The 15,793-nt window shown below is 33.0% G+C and overlaps 2 protein-coding genes across 2 annotated transcripts; one reads left to right on the top strand and one right to left on the bottom strand.

The window, feature by feature from the left end:
* Positions 1-898: 898 nt before the first annotated feature.
* LOC105949934 (plant cysteine oxidase 2) lies at positions 899-3,407 on the bottom strand. The gene is made up of 5 exons (XM_012973240.2): positions 2,841-3,407; positions 2,024-2,145; positions 1,770-1,926; positions 1,484-1,687; positions 899-1,326 (listed from the first exon to the last, which is right to left on the bottom strand). Exons 1-5 carry the CDS (start codon positions 3,112-3,114, stop codon positions 1,193-1,195), a joined length of 891 nt encoding a protein of 296 aa, XP_012828694.2. The 5' UTR covers positions 3,115-3,407; the 3' UTR covers positions 899-1,192.
* A 4,263-nt stretch (positions 3,408-7,670) lies between these two features.
* Positions 7,671-15,020, top strand: LOC105949980 (Polynucleotidyl transferase, ribonuclease H fold protein with HRDC domain-containing protein). Its single transcript, XM_012973295.2, has 14 exons — positions 7,671-8,583; positions 8,790-8,945; positions 9,557-9,715; positions 9,792-9,875; positions 10,461-10,540; positions 10,632-10,682; positions 11,393-11,501; positions 12,304-12,386; positions 12,529-12,574; positions 12,812-12,899; positions 13,003-13,172; positions 13,412-13,675; positions 13,911-14,006; positions 14,151-15,020. Exons 1-14 carry the CDS (start codon positions 7,900-7,902, stop codon positions 14,766-14,768), a joined length of 2,688 nt encoding a protein of 895 aa, XP_012828749.2. The 5' UTR covers positions 7,671-7,899; the 3' UTR covers positions 14,769-15,020.
* The last annotated feature ends 773 nt before the right edge of the window (positions 15,021-15,793 follow it).

The raw sequence follows: 15,793 nt of genomic DNA, 5'->3' as shown, positions 1-15,793 counted from the left end.
TTCAACGTCCAAACTTTAATAATTTATTGCATAAATTACATCCACCTCCCTCAAATAAAGTGTAATTACAAAAGTAGCCTTTCTTTTTTATAAATTACATCTAGCTCCCTGAAGTTTGTAATTTTAGCAGCACATGGGCTTGAAGGACTTGTTTTCTGTTGGGCCGAAACATATCAAATTACTAGTAAGCCCAAACTCCCATTTAACTAAATATAATTTTAGAAATAAGAAATTAAAAAATGAAGATAATGACTTTGTATATTTGAATCTTAGTTGTGCTAAATTGAGGGAATATTTTATTATAGAAAACAGAAGTCCTGATGATAAACTCTTGCATCCAAGAGTATCGAGTTAAAGAGTTGATCCTTCTTTTTGTGGCTGGATATCTGGTTTGTGCGCATATTTCTCTTTGTTTCCCGGGTTTCTAGTGAGTTACTTATGGACTTTTACTTAATTGATTTAAGTTATGGCATAAGAAATATATTAATATTCTAAGGCCTCATTTGCTTATTTATATCGGATAAAATTAGATTGGATTGGATCCCTACTAATTAATTAATTATTTTATTAATAAGAAATTTGGTTCTTTAGATTATATTTTGTATTAAATTTGTTAGATCCTTTTGATATTATGTGTAAATTGTCAGTATAGTCTCTTATCAAACAAAATTTAGTTATTGTTTTAACGGTAAGATTGTAATTTTCCTTTTTACTCAGCCCCTACAGCCGAGGAGGGTTGCTACTGATTTTATGATGCAGTGGCATTTAATTTTACTCACCAAGTGACCACTCAAATATGTATATATTGGTGCAATATATACATATTTGATATTCCCTTTGAATTCAATCAATACATACATGTATCATGCAGTGTATTACTATTTTTACACACATGTAATGAATAAAATGCAGTTTTAATTGAATCAATTTATAAAATACACACATGTAACGAATGAAAGAAAATTTCCTGCAAAAAAAGAAATTAGACAAGAATTTTACACATTAAAAGGAACAAGAGACAATTTGGTATCAATTTTCGTCAACACTGACAACAAACCTTCCTGTGTCAACACTGACAACAAACCTTCTTGTATTAATGACGAGACCATCAACAAGTCATTGCAACTTTTGATTCTACAAAGGATCATATGTACAAAATTACGAAGCAAAACGAAGAACTGAAGCAAGAAAGCTACGCAGTCGAATCGATAATTTTCGGACCCATGTACTCGATTCCATCCATCTCCGATTCCTTTGGGGTTTCGATTTCCTCAAGCCATCTATAGCAACTACCATCCGCTTTATACTCTTCAATTTCTTCTCTATCTAAGAAATCAAATAAAAAAGTTTTTAAATAAAAGAATTGATGATATATATATATATATATATATATATATATATATATATATATATATATATATATATATATATATATATATATATACCATAGCATTTGGTGAATCCAAAAAAAAAAAACATTTACCTAACAAATTAATGCATGGAGTTTCTTTGTAATAGGAGCAATCACGGCCGTCGTCTTTAGAATACGGAGGACCAATCACATCTAGAAATGCACACGGTGTTATCGCAGTGAACTCGTGGATATTTCCTCCCGACGTGGGATACAATACAGAAGTGTCGCATGGGGCTGTGAATATTCTATTGGCTTTAAGCTTCGCTAGTCTCGCTGTGAATATATATTAGTTAAAATCCATCTTACATTATTTTACATAATCAAGACATACACCGGAGATCGATAGATGACTTACATTTGGAAGGTGAAATCAAGAAATCGGAGTTGAGTGGATCGACCCAGTCGTATGATTTAATGTGCATGGTTCCCAATAGAAGCTTGCTGAAGACGGTCATTTCTGGGTGGTTGTGAAGTGGTATAACAGCAGATGCAGGAAGGAAGAAAATGCACAACTGCATAAAGAATGTCATAAATGGTTCGAAGATCGTTAATCGAGCGTAATTTTATGTAATAAATTATGTGAAGTGATATATATTAATATATTATTACCTCAAAGTTATTGCCTTTGTAGATGGTTGCTGAGGTAACTCTTGGTGTACCTTCAGCCTCAGTCTTCGGTTTGAAGAACTGTAGATCCTTACTAAGTCCAACATCTTCTGGGATCATACCATCTACAAACAAATTGTATTCATGCAGATATCAAGATTACGTTTTCGTGAAATACATCGGATAATTTTATATATGTATATATTATATATACATGGATATGGCAGTGTGTATGTACGTGTGCAAAGTATGCATGGATGTATGCACTACTAACGTGTGAATTGATAGGATAAAACCTAGGGCTGGAAGTCCGATGAATCAGAACGGAAACAAGCCTTTCGGAGAAATTCCAAAAAAAAAAACTGGAAATCAAAGTTAGATCGGAAATCGGAATTTTCCAAAAGAATTGCGTATATATAGTTCCAATTCCAATCCAAAAACATTCGAAAAATGCAAATCGAAATATCAGTTATTGGAATTAAGGTATTTGATCCGAAGTCGGAAATTTTTGGATCGGAATCAGTGAAATTTGGAAATTTAGCTCCTACTTGCACCCCTAGTAAAACACGAAAAAGTTCATCGGATTTAGCATATAACAAACCATATATTTATTATTTACTCCGACGAGAATGCTTGTTTCTTCAAGCTTCATCAAAATAATCCTATTAAATCAAATTCTAGAGAGAGAAAAAAAAAACCAACAAATTTCAAAATCCCTAATTAAAAACTCAATCCAAACGAATTTCAAATTTAAATTTCCCCCAATTTATAACCAAAACAATGGAGAAACAACACAAATTGTGCGTGTCGGCTCACTCACCGAGAATACGGCAGAGGTTCTGCACATCGGCGGCGCAAGGAACAGCGGCGGCGCCCTTGAAAACTCGGCGGCAGGAATCGAAGACCTTCTGGAGAGTTGTAGAAACCACCGCCGCCGCCGCCGCCTGATGACGCACAGCTGGCCTCTTCAATTGAAGCCTGGCCTTCTTCTTAACGCATCTCTTCTTCGCGATAACCTTATCCCCAATTCCAACCGCGTGATCCGATTTCGTGATTTGATCCACCAAACCAGAAGATTCTACGGTCATGATCATCCTCAACAAATTCCTATATATGTATAAATATATGATCTTCAAATTAATTTATTAATTTTGCGTTAATTTCTTCATTCAAGTACGGAGGAGGAGATATTTATTGTTGGGTGGATATGTAGCAGGAGAAAGTGAGAGGAAAATGGTGGGTGGTGTTTGGGGGGAGAAGAAGGAAGATATATGAGTAGAGAGAGAAAGTATAGCTAGAGAGAGAGAGAGAGAAACTGTGGGCTGAAATGAGAGTGTGAAAGATGGAAATGAGAAAACCATGAGAAAAGCAGTTTATTTCCCGCCCCAAGATTGCAAACAATACTGCCAAATGAAGCATAATGGATTTGTTAACAGTTCCCACTGTTTTCCAACAGTTGCCACGTGCCGCCCATAACTGTTTTTTTTTTTTTTTTAGGGCAATCAAAGGATAAATTACAACCATCCATGAGGTATTTGGTCCCCTCTTGTTTGGATAATTACAACAACCCCTCCACTCCTCACATTTTAGTGGAATATTCGAGATTAGATGGAATATTATCATTTTTTACCCGTTTTATCCCTTTCAAACTCTACATTTTGAAGCAAGATGATCCTCATATGTGTTTTTTGGCTTGTATGTATCAGATTGTGGTACATCAGAAACTGTATTTTTACTCAAAACAAGTACAAACTAGAGCACATTCCACGAAATATAGATGATTATGTTGAATTTGACACCATAAGGGTGGAGATGTAAGAAAAAATTATAGTTGGAGGGTAAATGTAATTATCCAAACAAGATGAGTTCTTTTGTAAATTAACCTTACCTCAGGGGGTGTTTGTAGTTTGTAATTTACCCGGTAATTAAATGTTACACGCCAAGTGTATTTGTTTTTAGTAGATAAAGGTTAAATAACACCTATGAATTTGCATATTAAGCACACATTCAAATAAGTATGTTTGTAATTATGTATAAATTTACAATTAACAAACATCTGATATAAATAATAAATAATTAGGTGTAGCATCTACTTTACCATATATTTTATTCCGACCATTTTCCTTCATTTTTCTTTTTAAATAGAGCTTTAAAGAAATAGGGTATTTTATAAAGTATCTACACGAGGTTCGGTGAGTATTTTCTTGGATTAGTCAAAATTAGAGATATTTGTTCCACAATTATCCCAAAAAAAGTATTGGAGTGGCCAAAATATCCAACAAATTCGAATTATTTAATTTAATTAAAGAGTATATTGCAAGATTGTTGTGAAAAAATTACTAGAATGGCCCTTGAAGTTGTGGAGGAGTCAGATATAAATTGCAATTTTTATGTCAGGCAGATGACCCTAGTTTTTATTTGGAATATTTATTTAATTTTTTTATTTTTAATTTTGCTTTTTTTTTTTGAAAGTAAAAACAAAAAAGAAATTCACACTCAAAATAGTATTCCTTAATAAATAAATAAAGTCAATACAACAGTCAACAGAATCACAAGATCAAAGGTCAAGAATACCATTTAATAGCCTAAAACACTTTTTAAAAGATATAATACCGATTGTTAAACTTATGAATTGTATGGAAATGAATTAAAAAATTGGCATTAACAATAAAGCTATAATATTCAAAAAAGAAGTTAATACAATAAAATAAAAACAAAATAAAATTAAAAAAGATAGTGCCATGGTGAAATTCGGGATCCTTCAACATTAATTAATAAATAAAATAAAACTTTTTTTCTAAATTAATAAATATTTTCTTTAATTAAATTAACTAGTAATTGTACCTGTGCGATGCACGGGACAACAAATTGCATTGTTTTGATGTTGTAAGAATATAAACAAACGTTTGATGTATCGTATGATCAAAATTCTATTATACTGGAACATCATTAAGTATACTATACACAAAAAAAAGGAAATAACTTTACTATTGAATAATTTTCCAAATGAATTGAATCAGCTAATACCAGTAGATTGAAAATTTGAACCAAGAAAAAAATCATCAACTATGTCTTTCATGTTGAGCTTAAAAGTAATTAGATTTAATAACTTAGTTAACATAATCAAAACTAAACTATCGACAACATAAAAGGCCATCTATACATCTTGCATCGGAACTAAGCCATTCTCCACTGCCTCATTTTCAGGCTGTTTTGCCACTGGAATTAACAATTGGAAAATTAAGAAACAAAAATAAATATAAACAATAAATTAAATATCGCATACAAACAATAAGTCTTGAAGGTCGACTTCCAATAGCTTGTGGCTCCGCCCATTTTTGGTTAATTCTCTCAAATCATCCATTTCAATAACATGTCCAATAACATATAAAATGAAATAATTGTTATACATAAATTTTGAAAACTTTGGTATAAATTAATGAAACACATAATTTAACAAAATGAAATTACCGATAAGCCATGATGGAAAAAGATGTAAACTAATTGCCACACAGTCAATAGGATGAAGAAGATAAAAAACAAAATCTAAAGTCGGGTTACCAAAAGAAGAAGCCTTAGGTAGGGAAGAAATAAAATTCAAATGTTGCAGACATTATGTAAAACGATGTCACAAAATTCGCTAGGGATGAAAATCAGATTTATTTACCCTTTTCTGTAAAAATCGAAAATCAGATTATTACAAATAATATCTAGGACAATTTGATGAAAATCGATAATAATATTTAAAATAATATTTAGGAGATAAAAATTTGATAAAAAAATCAAAAAATTAATATTTAAAAGATAAAAATCTGATAAAAATCGAAAATAAAATTTAAAATAGTAGTTAGAAGATAAAAATTTGATAAAAATCGAAAATAATATTTCAAATAATGTTAATGAGATAAAAGTTGATAAAATACGAAAATAATAATTAGAATAATATTTAGGAGATAAAATATGATTAAAATCAAAATTATTATTTAAAATAATATTTAATTTGATAAAAATCAAAAATAATATTTAGGAGACAATAATATGATAAAAAACAAAATTAATATTTAGGAGATAAAAAACTAATAAAAACATGATAAAACTCGAAAAAAATATTTAAAATATTATTTAGGAGATATAACTTTGATAAAATTCGAAAATAATATTTAGGAGATAAAAATCTGCTAAAAGTTGAAAATTATATTTAAAATTATAGTTAGGAGATATAAAATTGATAAAATTAAAAAAATATTATTTATAATAATATTTAGGAGATAAAAATTTCATAAAAATAAAAAATAATATTTAGGAGACAAAAATCTGATAAAAATAAAAAATAATATTTAGGGATACAAATATGATAAAATTCGAAAATAATATTTAAAATAATATTAAGGAGATAAAAATTTGATAAAAAATGAAAAAAAAAAAATTACAAATATCATTAGGGTTTCTTAGGGTTGCCCTAGCGTTTCTTTCTTTTATATATAAGATTATGTCACATTTGGGCCTTGTAGACATAGGGCCTGAGGAGTTTTCTCAACAGCCCTATACCATGGCCCACACTGATTGAGGAATGAGTTCTGAAAATGAATGGTGGTTTTATTTAATTTTTTTTTTCGATTTTTTTTTTATTTTGAGAATTTTTTTTTTCTTTTTTCTTTTTAAATTTTTCGGATTGAAATTAGAAATATATGTAAAATAATTTGCAAAATAATTTCGATAAATTTTTGGTTTCCATCTAACTTTGTTTTCGAAAATTACTTAGTGCGGTAGTAATTAAAAATTTAATTATATTTTTACTTAATGGACCATATTGAAGAGTTGAAAGCGTATAACATTTTTTCCCTTTTCCATTTATTACAAAAAGTCATAATTTTATTTTATTTGCCCGTTCCGCTTTTCCGCGTTATTCACAAAAAAATCCGAAACAATTTTTAAAACTTATGTAATTTCCAAAGTTTCGAAACTTCCGAGAAGTTTCAAACCATAATGGATTTCTAGATTTAAAAAATAAAAATGGGAATAAAACATAAATTACTTTTGATTAGATAATTAATGTGAGTTTGACTCAATGGCTAATGTCTCAAAACTTTGGATTTTTTTGTCACAAATTAGACACCTGTTTGGTCTGTCTGCACTTTGACTGAAACAATTCTAATTAAAATTCCAAGTGTAAAACCTAATAACTAGATTAGAATCTCAATAAATTAATAATCTTGTTTAAATAATATTTTTTTCTAGTTTCGACTAGATAAAGACTATAAAATTATTAATTTGATAATTTAATATTTCGATAAATTAATAAAATTTCGCTAGTTTCAATTGTATTAATTTATAGAAGTTTATCTCTATATTTATATTAAGTTTGAATGTCATTTGAGCCTTATAAATAAGAGAACACACATTTCGATATTGTCATGATTTAATTATTATTAATATTATTAAATTATATATAATATATATGTAAAAAATATTGATAAATTAAAATCTTGTTAGATATAAGAAAATGTTATTAAAATATTTGAGAATTCAATTGCATTAGTCATAACTCATAACTTATCTTATACTATCCCTAAAAGAAAAAGGAAAAGAAAAAAGAAAAAGAAAAAGAAAATCTATCCCAATATTTGAAAAGGGTAAAAAAGAGAATTCGCAACAAAAGGGCACGCTTCAAAACGTTGTACGGTACGCACTGTTCTGCACATCAATATCACATTTCCCCCACTGTAATTTTTTTTCTTCAGCAGCATTCTGCAGTGCGGTAAAGGCGGTATAGAAATCAGAGAAATAAGCTTTTCCCCTGTTTAAAACCCTAAAAACCCTAAAAAAAAAAATTAAAAAAAATTCGTTCTTGTTCAAATGCCAAACTCGAAACACTAATCATGGAAATTGATCAATCGGAAGAAGAAAGTACGAGGATGTCTGATATTTTACGCAATCTCTCGACGAAGGGCGCGCTTCCCACTTCCCTGGCGAAGCTCTCCGGTTCGTCGCACATAATTCCGTCGCAAAAGGACTTCCATTTCTACAACAATTTCAACGAATTCAAGACCCCCGTTCAAGAAATCGACAACAAGTCCAAAAATCTGCTGGAGAAGGTCGGTGCGTCGGAGAATTTATTCGGGAAGCCAATCCCTTTACCGGACGATAAGCGTGTCGAATTGGACGATGACGTGGCGCTCGATTGGCTGGTGAACGTGAACGACGAGATTTTCGAGAGATTCGATGTGTCGTTGGATGAGTTTAAGCGGCTGAGGAAGAAGGAAGAAGAGAGTGGGGTGAGGACGATGAGATTGGACGATGATGAAGAAGATGGGTTTCAGATGGTTTATGGGAAGAAGAATAAAAAATCGGCTGCAGGTTCGGAGAGGAATGTTAATGGAGGAGTGAAAGCGGTTCATGAAGTGAAGGTGATTGAAAGAGTGAAGCCGAAGATTCCGTTTCATATACCTACGATACCGAGGCCGCAGGACGAGTATAAGATTATTGTGAATAATACAAACCAGCCGTTCGAGCATGTCTGGTTGCAGAGGAGTGAGGATGGCTCTAAGTTTGTACATCCTTTGGTTAGTTCCTTTAATTTCGTGCTTTTCTTCGTTCTTCACTTCCGATTATTACAACATTGTTTTGGATGTTTTGTCGTTCGCTGATGTTAGTTTAGTGAGTTCGTAAGAAATTTCGATTGGTTTATTTTGTATTGGATGTTCCTTAAAATTGCAGCATAATGTTAAATCGTTTATAATGATGATATGATTTGCTTGTTTGGTTACAGGAGAAGCTGTCCGTTCTTGATTTTGTTGACAAAAGTAGTAGTAGTGCCGACCCTGTAAAACCTCTTTCACTCGAAGATACGCCATTCTATTTTGTGGAAGAAGTGAAAGATTTGAAGCAGTTAGCAGTTAAATTGCGAAGCGCTGATGAGTTTGCGGTAAAGTTTGTGCCTTTTATTGCTCATAAATGTACATTGATGGGCATTCATTTGTTACCACTTACCAGTTCATATTTTTTCCACATGGAACAAATAGGAGTACATGCATTTGATGATGGAGCTTCTTTAATATAGGGTAGACAGTTTTTTGTAAACATGACAGTGGTTACCTTCTGTCGTTATTATACCTTTTAAGACAAAATAGTGAAGAATTTCAATTGTGTTTTTATATTTGTATGCTCCACATTTATTCACCAGTGCAATTCTTGATCACTGAGCTGTTGATTAAGAGCTTGAATAACATGTTGCTAGGTTATTTCATTCATGATCTCTCTCGACTATTCTAAATATTATTTCTTTGTCGGGAGCCAAGCCTATCTCTTCTGCCGTGGTTATATTCATTCTTATTTCAATCATATCCTAGTTGAAAGTTTTTGTTTATGAATGTAAAATGTGGAAATAATAGAAATGAAGAAACAGTGAATGCAGGAGGATTTGACTAAAAAAATGAGTTGAGGAGGCATAAAATAGAAAATAGTTTTTAGAATTACTTTATTTGAAGGTAATCTTTTTTGTTGATAGTAAGTTTGGGCTGGGATACTGTGTTACAGGTTGATTTGGAACACAACCAATACAGGTCATTTCAAGGGATGACATGCTTGATGCAAATATCAACAAGAACTGAGGATTTTGTTATAGATACTCTGAAACTTCGCATTCACATTGGTCCACATCTCAGAGAAGTATTCAAAGACCCAACTAAGAAAAAGGTAAGTACGCAGATTATTTTGTTTCATTGTTATTTCAGTTAATTTTCTCAGTCACAAAACTGTTTGGCTTAATTAGGTGATGCATGGAGCAGACCGTGATATCATATGGCTTCAACGAGACTTTGGCATTTACGTCTGTAATATGTTTGACACTGGACAGGTTCTGAGCTAATCTGATATTTGTTTTTTTGAAATTTTGTACTCATCTACTTTTTTCTATTTGGAAATAAACTTTTATGTACTTTTATGTTATTTATCCCAAATTAACCAACTAGTTTATTTCGACCTCTAATGTCATATGGTTCATTATGATTCATTCTAACGGACTGAGCAATTTGAATATTTCTTTTTTCATTCATGTACTTCGTACTCTAGTCAACTTATTTGATCAGCCCATAGTGGAGATCTGGATGCCTGTTTTAGGTCTGCCTTTTAGGGGATTACTTCTCATTCTAATTGCCTTTGACAATAGAGTGAAGATAAACATATTTAGCACTGGAAAGGATGCAAAGCATTGGGCTCGAAGCAATAGTGTCGCACTAGACTCTTTTGTTACTGTAGACTTGTAGTGTATATGTTCATATATGTGCGAACTCTCTTTCTTTGATGGATTCTTAAACAATTGAAGCACCTTCTTCCCCTTTCTTTCTTTCTTTCTTTCTTTCTTTATGTCTGCGTGCTTAGTACTATTCAAGTTCTTTGTCTGATTCTGTGGTTGAGTACGACTTTTCTTCTGTGTTAATAGGCATCAAGGGTATTGAAATTGGAAAGGTTCAGCCTGGAATACCTATTGAATCATTTTTGTGGAGTTACAGCAAACAAAGAGTATGGTCTCTTGCTCTTAAAAGATATACACTATTATGTTTGTCTATAGAGTGGAAGGAATTCTGTTTCCCTAACCAGCTATTTTCTACAGATACCAGAATGCAGATTGGAGAATTAGACCACTCCCCCGTGAGATGATCAAGTATGTATTCTTCAAGAACTTTTGTTTAACAATGATTATTCTACATCTTCTCTTGATGCTGCAACTCTTGGAACTTTTTAATTCTGAACCTTCTACTCTATAAGTTCAATGTTGCTTGTGATAGGTGCAACCTGTACTTCTTTGCTATAAGTTCATTGCATGACTTTCCCATGTCTATGCTACTTATTTTGCCCTTACTTTGCATGTCCGCGTGGATTCTTTGTCTGTGAAGGATTTAATAATACTAATTTTCTAACTTTAGATCATGTAAATTCTACTGGGGAAACCACGCCCCTTCTCCCAAAATCGTCAAATTTCCCAACAAAATGTTTAATCAGGCCTATGCTTTCGTGAGGCTTTATCAGTAAGATGGTCAGCTTGGGTTCTGGTTCCTTCTCTGCTAATTAAATAAGCATTATTTGTGGGTGCCTCTGTTTTATATTTTGTATACATCTGTTTGTGTGTGTGTATTGGTGTGGGGTGCATGGCTGTTGTCAAATCCGTTAACAAAGATTTTTAGAATTCTAGTTGCGTGTAATTAGAACAGGAAAATTACAGCTGGGTCACCTGTTTTAAAAGCATCAATTTCAGCCATTTAATTTGAATGTTGCAAGGAATGTTCTGATTATCCTTGTCGAATACATGGTGATTCAAAGATCTCTTGCTTCTATAACTGCTTTAATGTTGGTTTGTGGATTTATGTTTCACAGATATGCTAGAGAAGATACACATTATTTGTTGTACATCTATGATCTTATGTGGCTGAGGTTGCTCGAATCACCTACTGATCCTGAAAGTTCTGATCCTCCTCTTATTGAGGCAAGCTCTTTGAATTTTTTTGTTATTATTTCTGCTCTCCAGTAAAAGCTTAATCTTCCAGTTACGATATTTTCTTTAAGATAAGTGATAAAAAATTGCTTCATCATACATTCATACTCCATAGGTATGCGTAATACCTGGAACGTGATTGAGTTGCTGACAGATATAGATCCTTTAGCAAATTGATGAATGTATTGAAACATTGAGGTTTTTGGGAATTATTGTTTGGGGGTTGATAGATTGGTTGTATCTGATCAAAGAATAAATACATAAGTAAATAATTAAAAAAATTCCCAACTTTTACCCCGGTATCTGAGTCTGTAAAATTTGGACTGTCTAGTTGAAATCATCAACCGTTTGGAAGACTGTCAAGTGTCAACGTATCACTTTCATGTGTTTATAGGTCATCAAATTGTTCATTGAGCACCATAATGGTTAGAATAAGACACTAAACTTTGATTCTATGGTTGCCAGTGGTATTATGGATCTTACTAAATCAGTAACTTAGCATTTTTTTGCTTCCTAGTTCATCTGAATACAGCTCAATCTTAAATAGAGGTTGTTATGTTGGATTTTAGGTGTAATATAGCATGAACCAACAAGCTTGCTTAATCAGAAGAAGGTTAAATTAATACTGTTAAGCTAAGTGAGAAAGTAAGGAATATAAGATAACATAGCTTGACTTGTTAGGCTCACACATCTCTCTCTCTGTAAATGTTATTTCGCTGAACTTATCTTTTCTTTTCCCTACCCATTTTCTCCCGTGGTTGTGATCTAATTAATCTTTATGTTTTTTCTGTAGGTCTACAAACGCAGTTCCGATATATGCACTCAACTCTATGAAAAAGAGCTTCTTACAGATACTTCATACCTTCATATTTATGGGTATTGATTCAATTTTTCAGTTTTTAACGACGGCTAGACGTGGACCTTGTCTTTCATATGGAAACTGTTTCCTAATTTTGGTTTGCATCTCTCTTGGTGCTCAATTGTGCTGATTTGATTACTTATTGAAATGGTAATGCAGGTTGCAAGGGGCCGATTTCAATGCGCAACAGCTAGCGGTTGTTTCTGTAAGTTTTTCTGTACTCTGTTTATTACTTGCACATTTTTCTGATTATTTCATTAGGCCTGTCTTCTTGTGACTAGTTATATGGTCCGACTTTTCAGGTGTTCTTCAGTAATACAGTAATTTGTTGGTATATCTATAAGTTTGAGCTTAACAATGAATTTATGTTTTCTGGATTTTACTGGCACTTTTGCTTATTACTAATCTAGATCTTTTTATGTAACCCATAATTGGTCTGTAGGGACTTTGTGAATGGAGAGATGTCGTTGCTCGTGCTGAAGATGAGAGCACTGGTTATGTTTTGCCCAATAGGACTCTTATTGAAATTGGTACTTATTAGCTATTGCATATCTCAATTAATTATAACTTTCTTTATGTTCTGCAATATGTTCATTTCTTTTGACTTGCCCCTTTTTTATGTTTGATAAAAAGCTAAACAGACGCCTCTCACCACTAGCCAGCTTCGACGCGCTTTGAAATCGAAGCACCCATATATTGAACGGAATCTTGGTTCAGTTGTGAGTATTATAAGGCACTCTATCCAAAATGCTGCTGCATTTGAAGAGACTTCAAAACAGCTTAAAGAAAGAAAGTTGGAATTGGTAAGTGGTTTTACGAATGATCTGTTTACGCTTTTGTTAGTATAGTCAATTCAATCCATCGTTAGTGCCTGCTATTTCCTGGTCAGATAATAATCTTAAAAGAATTTGGGTCTTTAGAAATTTTTGGTAGACGGAGTTTTCATCTTGGGCCTCTATTCCGTTTTGTTATTTTATGTTGCTCCTTTGAACACCAATATGTGATAACATGTTTCTAAGATAAACGTGATTATATTATGCAGGCGAATGTAGAGAACACTTTGGCTACTGAAGAATCTGAAGTCTTGCCTTCTGAAGCAACTGAAATATTAAATGCTGGGGAAGCCGATAATATACAGAATAGCACTTTAACTTTTGAGAATTCACTGGATCCCATACAACCTATGGACGTTTCCGAGAACTTTAGCAGCGCCAAGGCTGAAGTTGCTAACGCCGAACCAGAAAAATCGATTTTCTCTCTAAAGACAAATGACACTACTGCTAGTGATCAGAGTGCATCACATGTAGTAAGTTACTTCTTTTTATATTTTACAATTCAAGTTCATGCATTTGAAAAAGGCTAAACCCCATATAAAATATAATCCCAGCAAATTTGAAGGCCAAAATTTACTTTCTGATGACGCAGAAATGGTTGTCCTTTAGTTGGTTTCTTGTGTATAAAAAAATCATTAATGCATATTGCGTACTACCGACCTAGATCCTTATGGTAAAAGTCTAATAGAGTTGCTTATTTTATTCTAGGCTGAAGCAACTGTTCAGTTGCTAAAGAAGCCAAGCCGAGCTTTCGGGGCATTGCTTGGAAATTCAGGAAAGAGGAAGTTTGATACTGATAAAAGAGTAAGTTTATTTATTTTAAAATTAGCAAATGTCCCGTGTTATTCTTTCTTGTGGTAAATACGTAATCTAGCTTGTGCTTCCGTTTAAGCAATTTAGAGACCTTTTTTTTTCCTTATCTTCTTTATTAACCCTCGATATCTTTAGGAAAAAGAAGAAACAAAGCTGGAGCAAATAAAATCAACAGTGAGTCTACCATTCCATGCATTTACCGGCAAAGATGAAAAACTGCAGCAGAATTTTCAAGAACCACCTAGCAAGGCATCAGAAGATTCACATAAAGAAGAGCCTTCAATTCCTGCCACGGGTTCAACCATGGAAGACATCATTGTCTTAGACGATGATGTTTCAGATATCGAGGAAGCAGCCAATGAAGACAACTCCGATAAAAAACAATCGGAAAACAAGGAAGAAGCTGACGAGGAGGGGGACGAGCCCATGTCACTGTCTGATCTTTCCTCCAGCTTCCAGAAGTGCTTTCCTTCACTAGATCAAACAAAAACTCCCAAAGTGGCCGATAAATCTCAACCGTCCGATGGTTTTTTGCAGGTGAAGCCTTTCGACTATGAAGCTGCTCGAGAAGAGATGAAATTTGGGGTCGGCCAATCAAAGGAAAAAGGGGCCGATAATAATAAGAGAGATAAGAAAAAAGTTTCTGCAGTAACTAAATCGGAAAAGGATGAGGGGCCTGCAACAGATCTCCCACAGGGTAGAAGACGTCAGGCTTTTCCAGCGTCAGGCAATCGCAGTGCAACTTTTCGTTGAGTGAAGGATTATTTACTTTGAAATAGTTTATTATAGTCTCGTGTATGCTAACCTGGACGAAGATAAAAGGGAAAAAAAGAAAGGGAAAATGGGGAAGGGAGTGTATTATTGATTTTTCGCTGTAGGATCACCGAGGAACAGCTATTTTTGCCTTTCTTGTAGTTTATTACTAGTGGCTTGTTGAATCTTCATGATGAAAATGCTAAATTTTGGTACTTTCGGAGGTTAAATGCAATTTATCATGTTATGCCACGATTGGTTTTAACTTTTTTTTCATGAATATGTTTGGGAAAATTTGTTATCTTCCACTTGCAACGAGTGAAAGTCTCTACTAGTAGGAACTTAGTGAGGCCTGTGAGGGTATGTAATTACATACAATCTCGAGCTCGTTAAGGCAGTTCGGTGTAGGAGTGTATTGAGGTTGAGCCTAGCATTTTTGGTGAGCTCAATCGAGTATGACTAACTCGAGTTATATGTCAAGGGCTGCCCAAATTTTGTTCGACCAAGCCGATGACTAGTCCAAACAATGCTACCCCAAAAGCTGAAGCCCGAGCCCAAACCTCTTCTACACTTGGTGCGTATTCTACGATACTCTTTTAAGAGTAGTGTAGGGATTCCATATAATGTTCTAAAATAGTTCTAAGATAATATCTAGATAATTATTTCCTAAACAACTAATATACAAGGATTAGATCGATATTGAAATCGGTGTTGACCGTCCATTAAAGAGTGATTTTAAAATAAATAGGGACTCGGTCATCTGTGAAATCCTACCACATATCGTGCGTTCAACAGCCGTTTATGAACGGCCGATGAACGGACTGATCCACGTGAAAGTTATGGATCCAAACCAATTGATTCATTTAAGTCGTTCTGTTTCTACATATTATTTGTGAAAAAAATGTAACATAATTTTAAATATATCATTTTGGTACTAATTTCTTTTCGATTATTTTTTTCACTTAATTATTTTGAAAAGTTATAAATCTAACCATTAGTGAAATTTTCAATTAACTTAGATCAAA

Source organism: Erythranthe guttata, chromosome 10 (assembly GCF_056151865.1).
Source record: "Erythranthe guttata isolate IM_541 chromosome 10, IM_541, whole genome shotgun sequence".
Lineage (NCBI taxonomy): Eukaryota > Viridiplantae > Streptophyta > Magnoliopsida > Lamiales > Phrymaceae > Erythranthe > Erythranthe guttata.
The sequence above is the reverse complement of the archived record's forward strand: the minus strand, read 5'-3'. Positions and strand labels throughout refer to the sequence as shown.

What these genes read in the sequence shown, in the direction of transcription:
- LOC105949980 (XM_012973295.2), top strand. Translation starts at nt 7,900, where the DNA reads ATGGAAATTGATCAATCGGAAGAAGAAAGTACGAGGATGTCTGATATT. An exon ending in GAAGCGCTGATGAGTTTGCG is followed by an intron (nt 8,946 to 9,556) that starts GTAAAGTTTGTG and finishes ACTGTGTTACAG; the next exon opens with GTTGATTTGGAACACAACCA. An exon ending in ATATGTTTGACACTGGACAG is followed by an intron (nt 9,876 to 10,460) that starts GTTCTGAGCTAA and finishes CTGTGTTAATAG; the next exon opens with GCATCAAGGGTATTGAAATT.
- LOC105949934 (XM_012973240.2), bottom strand. Translation starts at nt 3,114, where the DNA reads ATGATCATGACCGTAGAATCTTCTGGTTTGGTGGATCAAATCACGAAA. An exon ending in ACAAAGGCAATAACTTTGAG is followed by an intron (nt 1,927 to 2,023) that starts GTAATAATATAT and finishes TTCTTTATGCAG; the next exon opens with TTGTGCATTTTCTTCCTTCC. An exon ending in TCCATGCATTAATTTGTTAG is followed by an intron (nt 1,327 to 1,483) that starts GTAAATGTTTTT and finishes TTGATTTCTTAG; the next exon opens with ATAGAGAAGAAATTGAAGAG.